The sequence below is a fragment of the Cydia amplana genome, chromosome 7, assembly GCF_948474715.1.
Source record: "Cydia amplana chromosome 7, ilCydAmpl1.1, whole genome shotgun sequence".
NCBI lineage: Eukaryota > Metazoa > Arthropoda > Insecta > Lepidoptera > Tortricidae > Cydia > Cydia amplana.
In genome coordinates this window covers 16128195-16153728 of record NC_086075.1, presented here as the reverse complement: position 1 = coordinate 16153728, position 25534 = coordinate 16128195, and the positions used below count along the sequence as shown (strand labels likewise).

Here is a 25534-nt window from a genome sequence, read left to right as displayed (position 1 = left end):
AAGTGTATTGTGTGACATTGGTTACGTATTCATTTCTATCTACTGTGTCGTTAGCATTATGACCGTGACTGTTTTTTAGATTCCATTTTTTACCCCAAAATGTATTAATTTTACTATCCGGTATCCGGCCGGATACTAAAATAACGGCCGGATACCGGATAGTAACCGGATATCCGGTGCATCTCTACAATTTACACACTGGCGACTTAGCCAGGTGACGATCGCTTGCGCTTCGCTATCGAATCGCTTTGTGTCTCTCTATCACTCTTCCATAATATTAGTGTGACAGTGACAGTTGAGTTTCGTTCGCTACGTAGCGTTAGCGATTGGCATGTTGTCTACGGGGCCTGTTTCTCTTGGCCCGGTCAAAATTAACTATATTATATCTCTTACCCTACCTGCGACGGTAGCACGGTCGCATTTTTATCGCTTGTCACCATGCCTGTCACATTCAGTGACCGATAAAAATGAAACCATGCTGCGTCCGCTGACCTTGCGAGTGTTTTCAGGTTATCAGGTATTAGTGGTGACAAAAATGAAGTTGCTGTTACCTGGGGAGAGAGGGGGGCTGGCACAGGGGCCCAACGGGAGTTGGGCTGTTTGTAAGGAGCTGCGGCTGGGGACGCTGGGCCTTGCCGGTACGCCGGGGCCGGAGACGCGCTCACACCAGGCCCGAAGGGGATCAGCTTACTCAACCCTGTAGGCTCTTGGCGTCTGCCGTCGCAATACGGTGGCTGATTCTGCTGGGGGCTGCGCTGCTGCTGGTATTGGGGCTGCTGCTGATACTGGGGCTGCTGTTGGTACTGCTCGTTGTACTGAGGGCTATTATGGTATTGGGGCTTGGGTGGGGTTTGGTACTGCTGCGGGTGCGACTGCGGCGTGGAGGGGGAGTGCTGTGCGTGGTACGCGGGACTTTGCTGTTGGGATTTAAAAAGTCAACTTGTGTTACTAGTACCCTCGTGAGTAGCGTCACTTTATGAACTAGTTGCTCGATATAATTAATATGATAACTTACTTTACAGTTCCGTAGAAATTAGGAACCGGATAAAAAATAATGGGAGTTGATAAAGTGACGTATATTATGTTTATGTATGTACAATATCATACGTAAATAAATAATTTTGTTATGCATGCTGTCATCGTTTCCGCCACCACACTCAATTCCTAAGTGCACTTAATTTTATGCATTCACGCTACTCTCTAACAGCGCTGCAATATTTTATGAATTGTCTCACACATTCTTAATAACACTTTAAGAGGACATTTTTCAAGCTTATTTTGCAAATGATTTGTTAGTGTGTAATATTATAGTAGGTATGTTATAATCATATCATTATAACGTGAGATGAATACAGCGCTTGCTAGAAGGCAGAGAATTATAAAATATACCTAACCCTGACCGCGTTCATAATGCAAAAATATATACATTGTGGCATTCCGTTGTCCGTAAGCGTATTTGTTAAAATTATCGAGGGCGGAAAAAACACAATAATCCCGTTTACATTCAAAATTCGCTGGGATATGTAAAGTGCGTCCAAACCTGGCGAACGCGCCGTGAATGCACTTAATGCGAATGGCTCACTATTTGTTAGCATGCATTTGCAGTGCGTGAACGATCCACCAATGGTTTGCTTGAGACACGTTGGACACACCTAAACGCACCTTAAGGGTTCAAATCGATACGGGATTATTATATTAGGTTCGAACTCGAATATAATGGGGTGATAGTCACCTGTTGCTGGTGTTGTGGCTGGTGGTAGCCGTTAGTTTCAGGCACTGGCGGCCACACTACTTTCTTCTGACCTGAAACAAAAGTAATACATTTAGTTTTGACACCTTACACGTTCTTTAAAATATAATTCTTTGAATGGTGATCTCTCATGGAATTACTGAAAAGATGGGATTTCACTAGTGCTATAAAATATCAATAAATATAAATAATTGTGTCAAATTAGTTGCACAGTCACACAAAGCTACAAAAGGGCAAGATGAATGATTCGAATGTTCTAATTTTGCGTTCTTGAAATAGTGTGTTGCGAACATAATGATGCGTAGAAACCTAATCTGGTACTTATACGTACCTACGTCACGATTCCGGCCTAGCGTTTTTCAAACTTATTTTAACAGATTTACTGTTTTTCACACTAAATCAGTCAACGGGAGAATAATCGTCCATTTTCTTTTCCAACAATATCGCGTTTTAAATTCACGCGATTTTCTAATTTATTTCCTCTACTCTAATCTCTGTTCATAAAAATAGTTCTTGAAATATATCTTTGGAAACAATCTCAGTGCGATGGTATCTGGGTACATTACGGTATTCAACACTTTGAACTTATTATGAGACATTTCGCGTTAAATTAGTTCGGCCACGAACCGCTTGGCCTGGGGCCAGAACTCGTGGAAAAATAACGAAATTCTAAGAAGCTACGTCTCCTATGTAATACATGCTAATAACATGTCATTGATTGGGTAGGTACTAGAAGGATATCAATGACGTTGTTACGTTATTTAACCAATCAAATAGTAAGAAGGTAGGTAAACAAGAAAAACAGGGTATCTGATGCATTGTAGCTGCCGTGCAGGTCAGGAGCTCGACGACTCAAATAAAAGCTTCAATTGTTAATGAACTGATATAATTTTCCAAAATACTGGTTTACAAGGGTTCTTGCCAAAACGGTTACATGTAGAAGTGGTGGTTATTGTATGGAGGCTGATGAGAGTGATTTGCATAATTTGAATAGTACAAAATGGTTTAGATTTAGGTGCCGGGGCCGCGATGCAGGGTATGTGGAGCGCCCCTATTGGTGCTTAAGAAAAAGCTTCCGAATACTAGCCGAGCGCGACGGCCGCGTTTAGCTACTGCATTAGGAATATAGGTATTGAGATTTTATACAAATATAAAGGTTGCGTTCGCAACAGCATTTCCATCGATTGTATACATCAGAATTACCTATAAGTTATATTCCCTCCTCCTCATAAAAAAAAACCTCGTTTTATTTATGTGACCATCACAATCCCACAAATTGACTACAACCTTAATATAAATATATATAAGTAGGTAATCAGTAACGTTGTAACGCTTGAATCTCTTAATGAAAATCGTTTAATCCAAATTGAAATCCCTAAATAATTAAACCAGATGTTATCCATAATTATTAACTACGTTTTAATGATGGAAATTAATGTGAGTTGGATGGTTCAGACAAGTTTAAGCTTTGTAGAAATGCCAATCAAATAGCGACTACAATATAAACGATTTATTTGGAGCTAGTTCTTATGATTACCAATAAGACCGCGGAGAATTAACAAAACTGTTTCGATTAGGTATGTATCGTAACTTTAAACATGAGTTTCCCGGTATGCAGAGAATTTTTTTCCTACAGGCGAAACGTCAATGTGTAGCATTGAACGGATTAACGTTTCCAAGTCAACCAAAGCCGATATCGTACTGCCCCAGAAAATCTAAATAAGGAAGGATTTGTTATGATTTTAGCAATCATGTATTTGAATGTATGTGGATATGTTTGTGTTATGTTTTCCGCCGTAGCGTCAAAACAATTGAACCGATTTTGGCCAATCGATTCGTTTTTATCGATACGCGGCTGACATAGTGTACGGTCAAGGTATTAAATAATACACGGACAAAGTGCCAAAATATGTACACACTACCTAAAGGTGACAGTCCATTTCCAACCGCAGCTGCACTACTGTTCATTTTACTATGGAAATTGACAGTAACAGCGACGCGTTCAGTACCAGTAGTGCAGCTGCGGTCAGAAATGGAATGTTACTCTTAATGTACGTTTGTATCAATTAGACATTTAGGTGTATTACGATATCCTAAATAAAAAATTCAAATAACTAATGAACATTCAGTGAAACCCGTGTAAATACTCGTACCTACCCTTTTATTAGACCCGGGTCAAATCTACATAGAAAATGTGACATGACAGGCACATGACATAGACAGACAGACGTAGTTATTAATGAAGACGTCAGAAAATTTAAATATTTACAAAATAATATTAAGCAAGTTTACGGTACGAAATATTATATATATACATTTCACGACTCTTCTCTTTCCGCACAAACTCTATACTTGTTTTTTTTTAATGTGATAAACATCAAACGAGCAGACGAGCCGCCTGATGGGAAGCGGTCAACGTCGCCCATGGACATAAGCAACATCACAGGAGCCACTTAATCTTGTTTCATCTTGGGTTGAAAGTTCAAGTACTAAGTTACTTGTATAGAAAATATTGCCTCGGCTATAACCGGGAACGCCGAAGTTTGCAAATTGCGGGCATCTTTCCCGGTCACTCTATTAATCTAGTTAACTTAATTGGAGTAAAAGAGAAATATGCTCGCAACTTGCGAACTTCGGTGTTCGCGGTAGGCGCTCTGGTTTCAATATGGAATTCTTAGGGATAGGTTGGCACGCGAACCGTGTAATTTTATTCTAACTGTAATTAAATTACAGTTAGAATAAAATACCCACACGCTTGTACAATAAACAATAAATTTTATTGTTTATTGTACATTGTACAAGCGTGTGGGTAAGGGCCCGATTCGGATTTTGAAATAGACATCTATTAGATATCTTTTAGACATCACCAAGATACGATAACGATATTTTTAAGATCTAACCTGTCAAATTTGACATTTGCGCGATTCTGGAGATATTCTTGAACGATTTCTACAGGATATGACTTAGAGATCCAATTCACATCTAATAGATATCTAACTCTATCTAGCGTAAAAGTGACATTGGTTGCCCGAATTGCGCTGCAAAAGAGAACTAGTTGATATCTAAACTATAACTTATCTAGAATGGATCTAGTACGTGTTGTATCTTGTGAATATCTTGAAGTTCGAATACGGCAGTAAGATTAATGAACTAGTAAGTTTACACGTGTGCTACGTAGGTACCTAGTAGGTAAATTAGTCTTAGGAAATTAAGTTTTAATTTTGATAAATCTCGTACAATATCAGATTATCTTATCCTAGCAGCTTTCTCTTAATTGTTGTTCCTAGTGAAGTTCAACGGTTTCTCAAGCTTTGCAGGTAACTTAGTACTTAGTCGTACTTTGTTTTGAATTTCAGCCCAGGCTTTGTAAATTTGCGTTCGTGGAATAGTGATCCGATTATTGAAGTAGGTAGACTTGTCGACCTCAAACTTAATGTTTAGCAGGTACTGTTTTCTTCATAATTATTTATGTTTGATCCTATTATCTATTCCTTTTAGACTTATTTCACAGGCGTAGGTAGTTATATAAAATGCGAACAAATTATAGTTGAATTCTACACTAATAGAACTGATTACTCGTCGGCCGCTTGCTACTCGTGCGGTTTTGAATTCAACAATGAAATAATAATGCAATCTACAAAGCGCAGTCGGCAATACACAATAATTAATGTCACTCGATTGAAGCAAACAACAAACACTAGAATTAAGATTATTACCTTACTACTCATTAATTCAGGTCTTACTTACATATTTATTATGTTAATACCACATCTGAGAGTTGGTATTAATCACGATTTAAAAAAAGATCAGATAAATTATTGATACACTTCACTTCACATACTACCTGGGGCCCATTTCTCGAACGGTATTAGACGAATATTATTAGTCCACAAACTGTCAAATCGTATGGGTTTCCATGACAACACACTAATAATATTAGTCTAATATCGTTCGAGAAATAGGCCCCTGTATTGACCATAATGTATTATTAGGTTATACGATACTATTAAAAACAGGAAACCAACTCACTGTTTTATACAGGCACACGGCAGCCGTCCAGCTAGGAGACTGACTACTTGGCTCAGGAGCCAGGTGTGAACAAAATATCTATCGCATATTACTCGTATATTTCGAGAGGGCGCATTTTTAGGCCGCAGCCACGGCTCGTGCGATGACGGACTCGCCGAAAATTGGACACACCTCCCACGATGACTTGCATGTTGCAAAACGTTAGTCACGCAGATATTTACATGTTTAGGACCGCTGAAGTGGGACTAGGTCGATTATTGTACCTTGTTAGATTTTTAGTATTTTTTTTAGTAAGTTTATTGTACATTTATCAATGTCGGTGACAAAAGTCTCAATCAGTAGATCAATTTCTAGTACCTATTTATATTAAAGAGCGCTCGTCGTATGTTTGGAACTGGAGTCTAGATGTTAGAAAGAGCAAGGAAGATGATGACAAACTTAAATAGATTTGTCCGGTACATGTACCAACTTATTCATTATAACCGCGACAGTGTTGGAATAAACCGTACTATAACAATAATAGTGAATTTTAAAGGTGCATTTACTACGAAAGTACGAAGTACAGAATTACTGACCTGAATCGCTAAATTTTGTCAATTCTTATATAATAATTTATTTCCAACTTTTAACATTGTTTCTATTATTTAATTTTGAATTTAAAAAATAATATTCGTTAATAGGCCGTTTGCACCTCCTCTGCAACGACATGTTTTTATATAACAATAATATTATACATACAATTACAATATAGGTATTGTTTCAACCTTTATAGACATAATTAATAAAATTATTTGTCTAAAGACCAAGCCAACAGGTGTGTATGTGCGCAGAACAATGCTTTCGTTTTTCGCCGAGCGAGTTGGATGTTTGCCTGAAACCTGACTAATATATGTTGTCATACGATATATCCGTGCAAGTGTATTAACCCGACAAGACACCGATCTTCATGAAAGTAGCATATATCTGTCTAATTAACTACAGTAAAACTGTTTAATTAGAATATCTTAATTCCCTTGAATTTTTGACGTTTCGTTTTCGGTGCGCGCGTAAGATAACTTGGACTCTAATAAATCCAGTGTATTCGTTATAAGACAACATTGATTCCTACATACTGACCTACTGTCTAACTGTATTAGTCCAATTAATCGCTAAGATGCAGGTATGCATTTAAGATAAGGTTGTAAACTTTGCCAAAATTGAACCTTAAAAGGATGAAACATACGGTGCAGAATCAACTGGAATATTAATAAAGGTTAATTTATTCAGTTCGATTATGGAGCATCTTATTGTAATCATGATTGCAATTACTTTAGCCGTTCAGGCGTGTGATGCACATAATTGTAACGGGCTACATAACATAGCCATGTTGCCGCCGACCGGTATAATTTGTTGTTATCTTGTTTTAGCTAATTATTTTGCCGTCAAGCGATACGATTAACAATTCAAAAATAAAATGTCACAAGCGACGAAAAACTCTATATGAAAACCGCTACTTGTACACTTGACAAAAAGCTTTAGCTATTTCAAGCAGCTCGTAATTTCAACTGGTTAATAATAAGGGCTTTACGTTGCTTTAATTTTTTTGTAGGTTCGATACATTAACTTTTTAAGTGGAACTCATGTCTGCATCTTTTTACCATTTTTCAAAATAAATGCATGAGCAACCTACAACACTACAACGAAATTGATTTGTTATATTATAATTTGTTTTAACTGTTTTCTTCAGTCGGCCTTTTATACTATCAACACAGACTGTCATCAATAACCAATGTTTTAGTACTTTTAGTTTACCGGTAGGTAAATATCAATTTGTCAGAGAACGTTTTTTTCAACGGCTTCTTAAAATAAGACATTGATTCATGGAGTGTGACGCGGCACAAGAATAACACATCGGAAATAGGTGGTTACGTCAATGAAGAACACTTTATTATTTTTAAAAGAACAGTTTTTACGATTCGTTCAATGTTCACCTGGTTGCTAGGTCTTAAATCTTGGCTCTAGAATGATAACAACGTGTCTATAAAGATGTTTACAGTACATATGGGGCTACTTTTCCGCAGTGCGTAAAATAGCACTTTTCGTGCGTATGTCGAAACTTTAAAGTGCCATATGTACTGTAAAACGTTGTTCGATACACGTGCGAATAGGTAATTCGCAACTCGTGTCGATATAAAACAATCCCTTCGGTCGTGTTTTAATTTATTGCCACTCGTTTCGAATTTCCTCATTTTCGCACTTGTATCGAAAATAACTATTTTATAAATGAATGTTGCCAGTGTTGTATATTATTATCACTGCGGTTTAATAGATTCTGCTAATCTTCAATCAATACTTAAACGCGCGTTTGTTTTATGCGATAATGCAGCGTTGAACGCATGCGTTAACGGAATGTATGAAAAATAACAATGCACTTACCGCTGCGTTTACCGCGTAAAACAATATAAGTAGTGTCATTATTTGTATTTATTTATTATGCTTATAAATCTTTGACATGTTTTAAAATTACTTTTTTCTGTTTAAATTGGTCTGATACTGTCTGTCCACTACTGCATGGACCTTATTTGCAATAAAGATATTGAGTATTAGATTATCTAATGTAAAAAGTCATTTTACAGTACATTTGGGGCTACTTTTCCGCACTAGTGCGTAAAATAGCACTTTTCGTGCGATGTCGAAACTTTAAAGTGCCATATGTAAAACGTTGTTCGATACACGTGCAAATAAGTAATTCGCAACTCGTGTCGATTTAAAACACTCCCTTCGTCACTCGTTTCGAATTTCCTCTTTTTCGCACTTGTATCGAAAATAACTATTTCCTACATTCCGTTGATTGCATGCGTTCAACGCTGCGTTTATCGCATAACACAAGCGCGCACTTTATACAAAGATTTCTCTCAAAATAAAGACAGCACAAAAACAAATAACACGTAAATGAACCTTGACGGTTTTAACAAATTTTGACAACTAGCACATGTTTTTGGCATTAAAATAGATTGACATGGTATCTAAGTTAGTAAATCGCAGCTATTTAACATTAATTTAATCACTTCGTTGTCTACAAAAGTTACAACACGTTTTTAATTTTCACATATTTAAGCAAAACATGCACAGCGCGATGCAGACGAAGTAAAAAATTATCTTTACCGATAATTACTGCCTCAGGCATGTCGGTAGTCGTTATTGCCTCGTTGTCGTTCGCGAACTACCAGAAACAGCACCAGGTACAAACACATTATTTGTAAAAATACGTTGTTTGCCAACTTCTTCCCACCAAACTACACCATCGTCACCAGTTCGTGGCCACATCACAACTTGACGTTTGGACAAAAGAAGGTCTCGGACACCGAATAAATAGGCCGTTAAACCCTAGCAAAAATAGTATTCATTCATCAATAGAGTTCAGTGATTCATTAACATCAGACACGATGATTGCTTTCATCTTGCGTGCTATCAGCCGTAATGATCGCGACGCGTGGCCCTCGATTTGACTAAAGGTTATCTACGATTAAAATCTCAATTGACCACGCTATTCATTGAGTATTTTAGTACATAACCACTTCATCGTTTTCAATAGGGTTATTATAATTCAAGTGATTCAAGACCGGATTTGGAATATATATTTTACGACTTTGTGAAGGCTACGTTACGTTAGGTACCTGATTAGATTCGATATAATTATTTATTTTTGAAAGAAAAAACACAGTATTTTATACAAAATGACAAAACAAAGGCTTTTAATTTTTTTTTGTATTTTGAAGTACTTAGTGGTTCTTTGTCATTATTTTGTTTTGTATACTTTTAATGAATTTCACAGTGCATTAGTACTAACTGTAATGCTATGTAATTTTTGGAACAAATAAATGTTTGCTGAGCATACGTTCGGATGAGCAAAATAATCAATTATGTTAAGTAACATGAATTCCTACATATTTAAATAATAAATGGGTAATGTCATCACTGATGATACTGATGAACGTCAGCTTTCGTTAGTATTTAGAAGTATATTTTTTTTTAAATAATGTTTAGGAAATGTTTCCATGCTGACGTACGATCTGATATAACGATGTTTTTCAGTGTGCAATGAGCGATATACCTTTGCCTTCCTCTGGCTTCATAAAGTGTGTGTGTATATGTCCGTTAGCGTTAAGCAGTCCATCCCAACAGTGGGCAGATACCATGCGTTCGGGCGGCCAGCAGGAATCGAAGCGGCGTGTTGCGCGTATTTTTACTATCTTTATAGCTTGTTCACGGGTTGCAAATATCTCTGGCAAAGCAGGAGTGGTTAGTAAAGCGTTATAAGCTGGGTAAAAATCTATTAGTAAAATAGGTAAACATTTCATTTCTTTGTAATTCTTTTTTACCACTACCTATACACATAAACCTATGAAAAGGATCACCTGACTTTTCGCTGCATTTGTCTTCACGGTATGTTTTTTCTTTTCGATCGCCGTTCGTTAAAGTAAGAATGTTACATTGGCCAGGTCCCCAGGAGCGCGATTAAATAATGCGCTATAGGTGAGGTACGTAGCCTGCTAACGGCATGTCTTGACACAAGTCGCGCAACTTATACATCAAGCGCGACTTCACTTACATAATTATGAAGTCGTGGCAAGACGTGCTGATTAGAGACAAGCTATGATCTAAACTTCAATCCATCCTACCTACGCCATACTTGTTGCGCATAAAAAATCAATTTATCGACTATATCTATGAAAATTTGTAAGGATCTTGGGAATCTGTTCAGGACAATTCCTCTCAAATTTTACGAGTCTTTGTGAACACCAGAAAAAGTTATCATGAAACAACCGAAAATTCTCATATCTCACAAGTAAGGCGTCGTTCCACAGTACACTCGGTGGTTATCCACTACAAGCAGCTAATAAACAAATGGTAATGCTCACCGGGGTTCCTGCGGCCCCGCTCCTCTTCCTCCAGCATCCGCAGCACGGCGGAGTGCGCGAGGTTGCCCGGCTTGTCGGTGCTGGGGTTGCTGAAGTCAATCCTACAACAAATGTACAAATTTAAACCTCACAATAAACCCAAAAATAATGGAAATTAGGAACTTTTACTTAAGAATTTCGTCAGGTGACAAGCAAAACGTATTATCACCACAAGTTCATAGCCATAGTGAACCATATTAGTAATAAAAGAAGGTTGATTCTTGTTTAAAAAATACTTTTTAGTAGGTACATAATTAGTGAGTGACTTTTGCTTGTCACCTGACGATTTTTAGGGTTCCGTACCCAAAGGGTAAAAACGGGACCCTATTACTAAGACTCCGCTGTCCGTCCGTCCGTCCGTCCGTCTGTCCGTCCGTCCGTCCGTCCGTCCGTCCCCGTCCGTCCGTCTGTCACCAGGCTGTATCTCACGAACCGTGATAGCTAGACAGTTGAAATTTTCACAGATGATGTATTTCTGTTGCCGCTATAACAACAAATACTAAAAACAGAATAAAATAAAGATTTAAGTGGGGCTCCCATACAACAAACGTGATTTTTGATCGAAGTTAAGCAACGTCGGGCGGGGTCAGTACTTGGATGGGTGACCGTTTTTTTTGCTTGTTTGGCTCTATTTTTTGTTGATGGTGCGGAACCCTCCGTGCGCGAGTCCGACTCGCACTTGGCCGGTTTTTAAAGTTCAAATACTTAAAAAGTAATTTAGAAAGGAATAAATGAAGTTAAATGAACCTTCCATAACTCCATCATATCACCAAAAAAAAACACAGCTCTACAGATCTTCCCTAAAGATCTTTACATCATCTAACATTTTTCTAAAGTATAAGTTAGCGTTATAACCGGAACCAATTTGGTATATAATTCTATGGAAATTGCTTTTTTGCACGTTTGCATAAAGATTTCATGAATCTATGAAAAATTAGAAGTACTTAACCCGAGCTGTAAATATTGTGGCTTACGAAATGAAAAAACCAATGAAACTTTGTTTCATATCTCGGAAAATCGTTTTCAATATTTCTCAATGGCCCAGATTTCTGTATTGTCGGAGTTGGAGGCTTAATTCCCGATGTCAAATGAAACATGATTCCTTTCACATGTTACACAATACACACTTTACGTGTCTTGTTATCGACAAGGAAAATCTAGGAGTAAATGCAATATTGTTATGACGCAACAATTCACTAAATATTGATTTATTGGTCGGATATTCATTTGTAAAAAGCATTTTTCTCAGGTTCCTTAATACAGACAGGAGAAAGGAGAGCCATAGATGGGTAACATAATAAAATACAAATCCAAGTCACTTATCCAGACCATTTAGCGATTGACCAATGACACAGAATAAATAATAGTACTAAGTACAGAAGACTCACTCTCTAACAAAACGCGTCTGTTACGATCAGCACAGATATGGCCGCTAAGTGGCGACAGCGCCACGCGCGGCTTATGGCTTTCCCCAAAATTGGGGCCGAACGGATGTACTTTTAGCTACCTGTAGCAAAGCGACGAAATCGCGGAGTGAGACACGCCTGCCAATGACCAAAATTATATTAGAAGATTGTTTGTTTCATTGTTTTTTTTTTTCGTTTGCAACTATGTTTCTTTTTGCAGCAATTATCAAGCGATGCAAACTACTATATAGTTTTAAATATATCAAATTGAACAATGGCGATATTCTATTTATACTTATAGCATTACGAGTATACCTACACAAAACACAGTTTGGGGTCTTCGAGCAAATATATTCGATACCATTCAATTTCCACTTTATATAGTAATAGTAAGCATTAATTAACAAGGAATTGAGTTAATAGTTTGTCACCAACATCAAACGAAAGTCTATTTCAATAACATATATCATGTTTAACTATTTCAATCTCAATTGGCTTTATGTTTGGAACAGGTATTTCATATTCGTCACGTGACGGCATACATTTTGTTGGGCCTGCTCGTAACAATATGTGTATATCAAAGCGGTACAAGATTAAAATCCTCTGGTTAATCCTGCTTACCCATTAATGAGCCAATTATGGGCACTTTTGGAATAAAACCAACAGCGATAAGTCGATAACCAGAGCCCGGAATTCTCGTAGCATTATTGAGCTGTCGGGACTTCTCGTTTATCGACTTTCGATTATACATATGTATTGTAACTAGACGCACTAGCTGAACTAGTTAACATATAAAATGATTGACACAGCTGATCGGTCTTTAATATTTTCATAAACCTAAAACTTCAATTATTATGTACAAATTTTAATTAAAATAAATACATACAAGTAAATATAATGTATGCATTCAGTAAAATATTTTTAACTAAAAGCAAAATATTCACACGAGAAATCCAAACAACAAACAAAAACTTTAACTAAATCATGTTTCGTAAAGGGCCATAAATTAGAAAAAGTGATTGGCTAAACCAAAGAGGATAGATTGCAATAGAGGGTTGTTGACATGGTGAGTTTGTAGTCACCGTAAATTGGTTGTCATTTGTTGATGTAGCATTGAAACTAAAAACGAAAATGTATAGAAATATCAAAAGAATGTTTATATATGGTTAAATTATTTATATTTGTCTTTATTATTATTATTCTGAATCACCATATGATTTTGATCTATGTCCTTTCATTAATATGTGTTGGGATTGTAAAATATTAAACGGTATCTTCAACACTTACCAGCCGAGTATAAATTAGGGAGGTGTGAAGCCGTCTATTCGAGAATAACTTTTCTAGATTACCGAAGCACGTATTTCCTTAGACGTTGCGTATCTATTCCGAGTTGCATTGCATCTTTGCTAAAAATACTCAAGAATGGTGCCCGAGTTCAAAGGTAATAAATTACAAAAATCTTATTCTGGAACCACTTCAAGTGCGTCTAACGCGTCAAACACGTCTGCTTAATGGCCTGTTAGGTTATATAAACCCCAAGTTGAAGCTGGGACGGGGGGATTCTATTTTTATCCGTCGGATTGTCACGACCTCTGGCTCACCCGTAGACGTTAAAACAAAGGTGTTATTTTGACAGTTGAATGTTTGACATTACGTAGTTACTATGCTGCTTTTTGCCAGACTGTTCAATTGTTAGTTTAGTGTAAATACTTACGTGTGTTTTGGTGATTTTTGTGTTTTAGAGCCAGATTAGTGTCTGATTGCATGGTCAATCAACCGGAAACGCCTAACCTAGCGGATGTTAAACGGGCTTTTCCGGGAATCCAGTAGAGTGTTAGTACCAGGTCGGGAGAAGGGCCTGGCGTCAACCTTTTTATCAACACAGGTGACGAACATACTTCTTACGTTCTCTTCAAGGTCTGACAGAGGGATGTGAGGATCTCGCATGTGGATCATTAGGAGTAATCCTTACTCACTGAAATCTGTTAGTAATTGAAGAAGCGTGGTCTTGTTATATATATTTATATATTCACATCATATATTTGGATAGGGCGCCTTATTCGTCTGTACCCTTGGCTACGACCTACACAGCGGAGGGAGGCAATTACACAGACACTAGGGTTTGCAATACCTCGGTTTTGTCGGCCGAACGTTTACAGCTTAAAATTAGGGTTCCTCTCACACACACTCCTCCCTGTAAAGATAGAGGTTCGCCTCTAGATTTACACATTAGAATAGGTGAAATTGGGGTAGAGTTAGGGTAGAGTCATTATTTGGGTGTTAGGCTTATTTATTTTCTTTTCACATGTAATTCAATTGTATATGGTATTAAAATCAGTAGAGTGTTAATTGTATTAAAGTACAAAATATATTAAAATCTAGTTTCAGTAGCATATGGATGGGTTGCTGGGACTCGTACATTAAATATGATTTAAAGGTAACACATTTTTATATTGGGAAAGATAGGGGAACAAAGTTATTTGAGGACATACTAAATAATTTTGTTATAGGGAGCTAGTGGCAGGCGGAGCAGTTCACTAGTGACAATTGAGCTTTTCTATTACTGGGGTAAATAAGGGTAATTAAGTCATATTTGATATATGATTGTTTCAGTAATTCATACATTATAAATATATTCAGATGAGTTTCTTGGCGTTTCTTCTCGTCTGAATTTAGATAACGAAACGCTATTAAGTATATTTTACATAGTGTTTAGGAATACCTATTAAAAATAAAACAAAATAAAATGGGTATTATTTAGTCTAGGGACCTGTCTTCATCCGGGCGTGACAGTAGCTAAAGTATGTTTGTACGTAATTATTAAAATATGCAATGTTTACATAAAGTTATTTTCCTTTAGCTAGCTAGGTTAGCGAAGGGATATATGGAAGGAAAATATACAATTTATATTACAAACAGCAAGGGCTTACTACTGTTCACGGTATCTGGTCACGGTAGGGCCCGGTAGGAGATAAATTCTAAAAAAATATAATTTATTATTTATTAATCTTATGATAGTATTGCCTTTTATAAGGAGGTGTTTTACACTAGCTATATTTATAATTACATAGGGTATTTCGTCCTATTACTGCAAATACCTATTAAGTGCAAAAATCGTGTTTTGAGATAATGGCATTTGAATGTTTGGATGTTCTTTTCTATGTAAAAATATGAACAAATGTACACTGTATTTATAAATTCCTAAGAATAATTTTATCTAGTTTACTACATAATCATGCAAAAGATCCTGGTTGTGTCTAATTGACGATAAAAACAGGATTAAAATGAAATAGTCGCGCACTTACTAGGTTTTGCCTGTAGAAATACACTTTGGTATATATCCCTCAGAAAAGCATTTATGCCTGTATATCTATTTGATTCAGCTTTACTTTACATAAAATGTATCTACTAACCACAAAATAATAGTAAATACCTATAGGTTTTCGTGTTTTTTCGATCTAACTGAAAATCGACCAAAGTATAAGCGGTTTTACCTGTAAAAAATATTGGACTTTCTTATTGAAGGCGCCAAAATTTTACTGAATATTACTGATTATAGTGTTTTCACTAAAGAAATTAGTTGTTAGCACGTAGTAATCATTTTGTTGGTATTTGAAATTAATAAACTGACGTTTTATCAATGTATCATGGTTTACATGGTTATTTATCAAATAATTATGCTACAAAAAAGTTAATAATCGTCTTCATCACTGCCAGATTCTGACTCTGCAACATCCGGAACTCAGTCAATAACATCATTGTGACATCTCGCAAGACGGCGACTCCCCAATCTGGCTCTCGGTACAGGACAAGGAACCAACGGCAACAAGTTGAATCCTATCTCTGTGGAACCACCTCCAACTCCTGAAGCATTTCTTAGTCAGGGTTTAGAAAAAATGAACGATAAACCCTTGGCGGTCTCTGCAGCAAATAAAAAGGATTTACTCAGTCTTTGCGATAAAGGCATCGTTCCTGAAGATTTATCATTCATGGCTATCATTCATGGTTGGTTTCGCTCGCTTAACTGTGACAAGCAATGATGTTATTGACTGAGTTCCGGAAGTTGCAGAGTCAGAATCTGGCAGTGATGAAGACGATTGTTAACTTTTATTTGTAGGTAGCATAATTATTTGATAAATAAATGATACATTGATAAAATTTCAGTTTAATAGTTAGTTTAGTAGATATAATAAATTTAATAATGCTTTGTTATAAATCTCTAATAACTATTGTTTAATAGTTTAAAATACCAACAAATTATTACTACGTGCGAACAAAAACTACCTACTTTCTTTAGTGAAAACACTGTAATCAGACATATTCTGTAAAATTATGGAGCCTTCAATAAGGAATACCAATATGGTTTACAGGTAAAACCACTTATACTTTGGGTCCTTGGTAAAGTTAGCTACGGTGCGAAGCTAGTAAGCGCACTTAGTTGGTTGTGCCTGTACAACTACATGTTAACTTTGGAATAAAGTTACATGCAAAACCTACTAAGTCTATCTTACAGTTTTTTGGCAGAACGATATTGCAGTTTAATGAATAGGTAGATCTTCAGACAAAACAATATAAAGATGTTTAGCATATTTAGCTTGGCATAAATTAATAATTTGATGGATAATCTTATATGCAAATACCAAATATGTGTACATAGAAGCTACTTTTAGAATATACAACGGATATAATTCCATAAAATGAGTGTGCAAAAACACGTTAAAACCTGGTAACAGTTTTTACTTGGAGAAGAACATATGAATCATTGTATTATCATACACATTTCATTTTCTTCCAGTACATGATGTTACCAAATCATCAATATGTTGCCTTATGCTATGAGTTATTTTGCGAACGAAAGGTAGTATCAAAAGCCAGTTTGTAGAGCTTGAAAAATTAATTTTAAAGGTCTAAAAAAGTCACTTTCGTCATAAAGTCACTTAATAGGTATTTGCAGAAATAGGACGATTTATTTATGTAGGGTTAGTATTTCAAAATCCAAATCTAATCAGTCTGCACATAAAAGACGATGGGTACTAAGGTTCACAACGTATTTAATACACTAGACGATCACATGGCCAAATTAATTTATGTTTCTTAATTTTTTTTAAATAATTCTGGTTCATTTTTATTAAAGTAGTTTAAATAGTAGAGGGTTAAGGTACAGTATATCGATAAATACAGAATACAATTTGTAAAATATGACTACGAGTAGAAGTAATGGCCATTTGTCAATTTCTTATAAATTATAAGAAACAATAAAATATTATTATTTTAATTTCTATTTATAATTTCCTAAAACTAGGTATCCAAAGGTTATCTCGAAGAGATCGCTCATTCGTGATAAGACTGCATGTTGTTTACTTCTACTCGTAATCATATTTTGCATATTGTATTCTGTATTTATCGATATACTTATGTATAATCGGAAGTCGATAAACGAGAAGTCCCTATGACAGCTCAAAAATGCTACGAGAATTCCGGGCTCTGTCGATAACATACTTAATTGTGGCCAGTGCTTTTAAAATCAACGTTACAAATAACCAAGTGTTTGCTCAAAGAAACGCGGTTTTTAATTACGATAATTTGGTATTCAAGTTAAGTTAATTAATTATTACTTTACATATTATAATAGTTTTAGTTTTGTGTGCCGAAAAAAAAACTATTTTAATGTACCTGCCAAATAAGACGTCGTCTAAAACGTTTTGTCCTGAAATTCCGTGGAATGGATTGGCAAAGTGATGATGATGATTCATAAGAGCTGGCACGAGATACTAAACAGTCAATATTTCTATAGACAATCGGCGCCAACACTAGTGAATCAATCTGTAATACTAGAATAAAATTGTATCTATCTTCCTACCTATGCTTACGCGTCGAGGAGCCTCGTATGTAATTTAGTAGAGATGAATCATACCGGTGTTTTTAATTTGCAACTGTCATTGAGCTAATATTACATACGCGATTGCCCGATTGCGCACGGTAATTTCGACAATATGCTGACATGTTTGCAATTAATTTATTTTAATGAAAAACCTCATAGGTACTTCCTAAATAACTGAAACAACTAACTAACTAAGGCACGTAAATAATGGATTACCTGATATAAAAAAATAGATTCATTTACTTTCGTTACTTTTCATAATCAACAATTTCCAACCACGAAATACCTTGCAAGGCCATCAATACATTGGTACATAAAGTTAAACAATATAATTATATATTTTTATTATGTAACTCTTACTGTCTCCTCCATATATTGTTTACGTCGAAATAAATCATGATAATAAAATACAATAATAAAGTTAAACAAAACCGCGAATAACAAAAATTGTTTTTTATTTATTCTATATGATTTTTCCTATAAGCTAATTGCTTAAATAATATTTTTTCCAACAATTTTGCAATAAAATAGTTTTCTATTCTTGCGATCACTTTCACAAAGTGTGAGATGTTTTTACAAAGCACTATAATGACTAGAAGACACTTACACAGGTTGTCAATGCAGCTACTTCGCGGTGGGAATGCAACGCAAAAACCTTACGTGAAACAAAGTTGAGGTGATTGGGTTTCCCTATTCTGAATAGAAGTCGATTTTTCATCGTTCGTTTTTGCATGAAGATTGAGTTAGCACCTCTTGTGGTTTTCAAGTAATGACACTGTTTATGCCTTGAAATTAATACGACTATCGACTGTATCGTCAATGTCATTAAAAGTGTAGGTACGTATTTAATCGCAAAGCACTTACAGAATATAGTGAATTAACTCGTTTTAGACAGTATCCAAGTTTTTTAACTGGTTAATCCAATAAAACGACACAACTTTTAGCTGTTAAACACTTTTCTGTTCAATGAGCTCAAAACAAAACATTTATGAACTCTGAAATTTCTTAATTTGAAAAAGTTTGTTTAGAAGATAACAGTCTATTAAAACTTCGCAACGCTTTCATGTTGCAGTTGTTTCCAGTTATTTTATTAAGAGAGTGCACTAATTAATTAAATTTTAATGAAGCCAGAAGATTTTTCCAATTATTTATTTATACTAAACATTCCTATCTTCAATTCCGCGTTGCAATGCGTCTAATCATTACATTAATTGCTGTAGTTACGTAAAAATAAATATATAATTTTGCACAAAATGCTAAAGTTTTTTGGTTGGGATACCTTTTACGCTACAGTGAATTTTATCAAGAGGATGTACGGCATTAGAAAGAAAAACAAAAAAGGGAAGCCAAGAAGCGCATCGATGGAAGTACAAAACTAATATGGACGTCGTGTCATATCCGGATGTTATGGACGCTCAAAAATAAACAAACAAAAATGTCTTTAAATTAAACCTTTAGGTACCGACAAGAGCGCAGATTTTTAATTGTAAATTTAAATGCAGTACCTAAACCCTTTACATTATACCGAATTAAGTATACTAAATACAGAAAGCACCGACATTCTACGGTTTCCCACACTCCAATCATTGGGAAGTAAGTTCCGCAGTGATAAACCACGCGTGTGAATTTGCCGGTTACGTCTGCAGGAAACAGTTTTTGCTTCTTCACCTAATTGAAATGTAAGCGTTGAAGCATACACACAACTATAATCAACTAATGAGAACTACCGTCCCGCCATTTATTATCAACCTTCATTTCCATTTCATTGAGGACATATTTATATTGCGAACTTATTTATTATAAAAAGACAACCTTAGCGTGCTAAAACGCATTCAATGTGAATCGATTTCACTTAACCATTTTACTGTTTAGGTACTAATTGATTAGTAGGTAATTATAACATAATTAATATTAAAAAATTTAGAAAATGGAAGACTACTACTTTGTAGTTTAAAAGTATTGTGCGATTTATAAAATAAAATATCACATACCGTAGATAAGCTTAAATAATATGTGCAGAATTTTCTCTTGACCCATTTTTACTTGTTATACCTAAATAAATTCATGACTAAACGAGCAGGTACTTTTATCTTTTTACTTATGTGACATTTTATCATTCTTGTTACCATAAACTCAGCCTTTGCTGATGATAATAGAATGAATACTCTAATATTACCTTTTCTGAGATTTAAAGCCTATAGGGCCTTATGTCCGAATTTAAATCAGTCAAGAGATTACGCAGTAGCTAAACAATCTTATAACTTTGATCAAATAAGTTGTTATCAAGCATATATGCTTTTCAAAAATAAGTCAGCGTTGAGATCTCGTCAATAAGTAAATAACGTAAGTAACCAAAACAAACCGAGAACGTCAATATCGATTCAATAAATGGATCCGCGGTTTCCAAGAGCAGTAATGACACTATGAATATTTAGTGATCGATGATTAGTAAGTGTAGGTACTGATAATTTTAGTATTAGTATCAATGTTAGGAAAAACAGGTACCTACTTTTCAGATTTATGCTTACATCTCAACTCCATCAACCAATGCCTTTGTACTCGTAGACTATAAAATATTGTTAGCAACTTATTTTAAAGGTATGAAGATTGCTCCGCCTCTTGCAATAATAATTCATTGCAAAACTAAAATAACTTCTAAACATTAAAAGTATTGGCGGTCAACTACGGATATCAGAAGGAGCTATCTTTTTAATTATTTATTATTTTTGCAGGCTAGACTCAGAATAAGGAAGTCCTATTACATTTATAGGTATACCTAACATATGGTGCCTAAGCGTAAGTGACATTCGGCTATCCTTACAGTACCTACACAACCGTGTGTGCCTTATCTCACTTATGCAATCAGCTGCCATATAAAGAAATCGAGTTTACGCTCACCTTACGTACACCTTTAAGGCAATGATCGGGTGTCAATGCCAGAATACAAGTAATATCTGTTTACACAAACTTGCCTTATATTTGCCGTCACGATATCATACGACATTAATTGAAAAAGAAACGCGATGTATTTTATTACGAGAGATACCTGATCTTATTGAGTTTGGGTCATGATGTAGCGTATAATTGACAGAAGCTATTTGTAACTACAGGGTAACGAAATGGAATAGGTGTTTAGAAAAATCGATTTCAGATTAATTAAATAGGATACAAAAACTATTTAACACTAATCGGAATAAATAAAAAAACAGTTCACAAAACCATTTTTAAGTATTAAGAAAAGAAGCGGTTTGAACGTTAAAGCGCGTTTTTTACCTTTACCTACTTCAAATCATAAATAACCTTTTATTTTTTATGAACTACCTACCTACTAGTAGTTATGTTTCATTCATCATCCATATTTGACGTAGAGAAGCATTTTTTCTGTTTGACGATACCAAAGCAATACCTACAATTTCATAAATAATGTCGGGGAATCGGGCGTTTGCTTATGTTATGCATGACAAAATGATAACTCTACAATAAAAACAAACCCTCTAATCCAAAAATGTCCTTACTAGTTAGGTAAAATGATATTAGGTGCATTAATTATTTACTAAAACGGGATCGTGTATTTCAGTTAATAATAATGTGTTAAAATCGTGAAAGTTCAAACCAGTGCTTATGAAATTATCATTAGGTATATGATAATTAAATTAAGTGCTTTTATAAAACCTTAAAAATCGCAAAAACTTGTTTGTAGTCATATCAATTAGCCAAAATAATTAAAATTTGTTAACTTACCCATTCGTTTCAATGATTGTGGCCATGTTGACAGCGGACTAATAAGCAATTAATTCAATGCGCTCAACTCCGAAATATTTATAGAGACAACAATGAACGTAGACTGATTTATCCCTATGACTGTCTCGATTTTTTGCCAGAAGATGATTCAGGGTGAACGCGCAAAGGATAAATTTTACGACCGAATTTTATGCGCCAACAAAGTATCTAATTTTGAATCTAGGGTTTTCTATTTTAACGAACAAATAAAAAACTAAGAAACTTTATACAAGCTGGCTGGAAAATATTTGATGCTTAGGTTTTTGTTTTTATTTTATATGTAACCGATGTAAGCGCCGGGCCGCACGCGCTGCGCCGCGAATCGCAACTGCCGGCGCTCGCGCACCTCTTCCTAGTTTGCTTATCTTGATTTTTTCTTTTTTGTTTTTCACGGCAGAAAACTGATCGCTGATTAGCCATCCCGCAGTCACTGGTAATTAGTAGAAATGCACTGCTTCTCTAAAGATATGCAAATTATGGTGTTTCCAATTAGCAGAGTATTTTTTATGTATATTTGCACAGATTATGTATGTATATAGGTACATATTTTATAGTTTCAGATTATGAATTAATTATGATTTTAGTTGGATTATGAATTAATTATGATTAAAGTTGTATTTTAAACGGTATGTGCTGCGTTCATAGTAATGATTTGTATGAATATTTTTTATTCATCCTTAAGCCCTTGCTACACGGTCGCCGACAAGCCCCTCAGACCGCGTGGCCTTGGTCTGGACGGACCGTGTAGACAGTTGTTTCCAACAAAATTTGACCAAAACTGACCAAGGACAGACCAAGGTCAGACGGTTAGAAGGCTTGTCGGCGACCGTGTAGCAAGGGCTATATTATTTTGAAATATTTGGCCGTAGGTTATTATATTGCAATAAATAATATTAAGAAAGGCTTTATTTATGTGTAACTAAAATACCAAGGCATCGGGGATTTAATTCCCACCGTTTGATAAGCTCACTATTATAAGCGGTCTCAAGAGACGTAGTAACAATGCTATTATGGAAGTAAATCGACTAGGATGATATTTTGGGCATATATGGAAATCATACCAAACACTGGATACCTATTTCTTGAGTAGGTAAGTTAATAATTCTGATTATTAAAATCAGAATTCATAAGTACCTCATTGAATATTAAGACATCAAATGTGTGTAAATGGTTAATGAGTGAATCAACTTTTTCTTGTCACTCGTTGCCATGGTAACCATGTAACTGTTTTTTAGGCATTTAAATTCATCAAACACGCTTTTTTGTGATACTTAGAAACCCTTTCCATTGAGGGTCGTCTACCAAGCGTGTCAGAAGAAGGTAGTGTACAATGTCTTCTAACAAACTATGCTACTGACCGGACAGAATAACAACAAGAAATAATTGATCCACCCTAAATAAATTATGATCCAGTTAGTATCTGAACCAAAAACATTAATCCAAAAATATAAAGAAAAACATCCACGCTTTAAAAACTCCAACCAAAGCTCGTTTGTCCACGTCCATAAAAACTTTTCTTTTTTGTTTAAGTACAATTAGATTTAGGACAAGCAAAATGCGTTGGAAGTGTTGGAACACAATTTTGAACGTGCTTAGTTAACATACCTACAATTTGATAAATATAAATAGGTAAATACACTCATGACTCGTTTCATATATCTAAAGGAAGTACTATATATACTTCCAATGATAAATCAATTATAACAGTTTTTTTTAAGATTGAAAGAACATACATTATACTTATTTATAATATTTATTAAATTGCATACCGTTTAGGCAGGCGTCCGATTTTATATTTGATGATGACTTTTATCTGTATCGTTATTTGTATATAATAAATAGTTGAAGATTATAATAAAATTATAGTGCTCAAATGGAACGCTATGCACATGGACCATAATAGAGGTCCTGTTAGGCAAATTTAGTTATACTTGGTCAACCAGATCTTGTCAGTAGAAAAAGGCGGCAAATTTGAAAAATGTAGGCGCGAAGGGATTCGTCCCATAGAAAATTTGAATTTCGCGCCTTTTTTTACTGTCAAGATTTGGTTGACCAGCTATATTTAAGTTATTTAAGAAATAGTTTTAGTTTAATTTAATTTATTGTAATGTATGATCCATATTGTTATCTGAATTAAATATATTAAATAAATATAAATTCGTTTAGATTAGCTTAAATTAATGTATAATATAATTTCCTGAAGTATAATATAATGCCCAGAAATAAGTCCATCGTTTTAACCCAATAGCCTCTAGTTCATTTTAGATTCCATCAACACTCAAACGTGGTTGCGCCCCTGCGTGCGTCCCATGACAGGCAAGGGCAGCATCCGATCGGTGTACCCCTTACATTTCATTAAAGAGTCAAAAGGGACTCTACGTGTTGGCTTTGGCTCCGCGCACGCTTCCTAAATGTCCGGAACACCATTGTTCCGTGACAGAAAATACATATTTATCATACTTATATTTTCATGAAAACTTCAAACACATAGGTATCTTTGAAATGTTTTAGTAAGCTATGATACTCGTATATGTATACTTTCCCAATTTTCCGGGTAACTTTTCCAATTTAACCATCCACATTAGAGCAATCGCGAATACTTCAAAACAAACAGTAGGCAAATTAGTTCAAGCGTTTACATCTTGTATTGCATTTACTAACGAATATAAGATTAGGTAGCAAGTGTAAGTGTAGGTATTCCTAATATCTACAAACGAATATTATAAATTATTATTGTGAAATTAAATGTTTGTTCCTTCTTCACGCAACAGCTGAACAGATTTCTAAGGAATTTCGCACAAAGATATCTCATTACTTAGAAAAGGACGTACGTATATTATTTTTTATTCCGAACTTCACCTCATAAGGGAGTGCAATAGGGGATGCCATTTAGCATTAGAATACTAAGGGACAGAGAGACTAGTACTGGTGATATCTACAAAATGTGTTACTCATCGTATTTTTAAACATAACTTTAAATGTCTGGAATGTTCTATCATTAGTGTTTCCCCTAATGGGCACCAGTCCAATTCGAAGAATTGACGTGTTCTAACAATGCAAAAAGACAAAACAAAATAATCTACCATACAGCATGTTTTATTATACTAATTATTTCTCTTCTTATCTCATCAATCATCATCATCTTGGTAAGATTATAGTTATAATAAAAACTGGTGGAGGTAAATTCGACATGTAACACGTATGAAATTGATGAAATGGCGATCAAATTGCCTTTATTTAATTATTAGGTATTGTGAAAAGATGCGAGATTAGATTTTAAATTTATTTTAAAACTAGCGACCCGCCCCGGCTTCGCACGGGTTAACAAATTATACATAAACCGTCCTCTTGAATCATTCTATCTATTAAAAAAACCGCATCAAAATCCGTTTCATAGTTTTAAAGATCTAAGCATACATAGGGACAGACAGACAGCGGGAAGCGACTTTGTTTTATACTATGTAGTGATGCGTAGGTATTTTAACAGACTATTTCCTATGTATTTGATAAACGTATTAATTTTATAAATATAGTACCTACATACATATCTCAGTATTCATCGAGGCTCTGAATTCGTTAGTCTTTAGGATCCGCAAACTGATTTAGTTAACCTAGTCGCCGTGTGCTGCTGCCGTCGGCATAAAATACGAATAGCCTAGTGTCCTGGCGGCTCCTGTTTGCGAAATTTCAACATAATCGCTTGCAATATTTATGGTCAAGCCATCACTTTTAGATACGGTACTTATCG

At 35.2% G+C, this 25534-nt stretch overlaps 1 protein-coding gene across 5 annotated transcripts in view; it reads right to left on the bottom strand.

Moving 5' to 3' along the window:
- LOC134649578 (uncharacterized) overlaps window positions 1–25534 on the bottom strand; it is a 48736-nt gene that overhangs the window by 8975 nt on the left and 14227 nt on the right. For 2 of the 5 annotated variants that reach the window (XM_063504385.1, XM_063504386.1), the window contains exons 3-6: window positions 10681–10781; window positions 9873–10043; window positions 1733–1803; window positions 552–917 (exon numbers count right to left, since the gene is read on the bottom strand). In XM_063504385.1, the coding sequence (XP_063360455.1) occupies window positions 552–917; window positions 1733–1803; window positions 9873–10043; window positions 10681–10781 (709 nt within the window). Of the gene's footprint in view, window positions 1–551; window positions 918–1732; window positions 1804–9872; window positions 10044–10680; window positions 10782–21747; window positions 21909–25534 lie in introns of those variants that run through there. The other 3 variants (XM_063504387.1, XM_063504389.1, XM_063504388.1) reach the window with 3 other exon arrangements.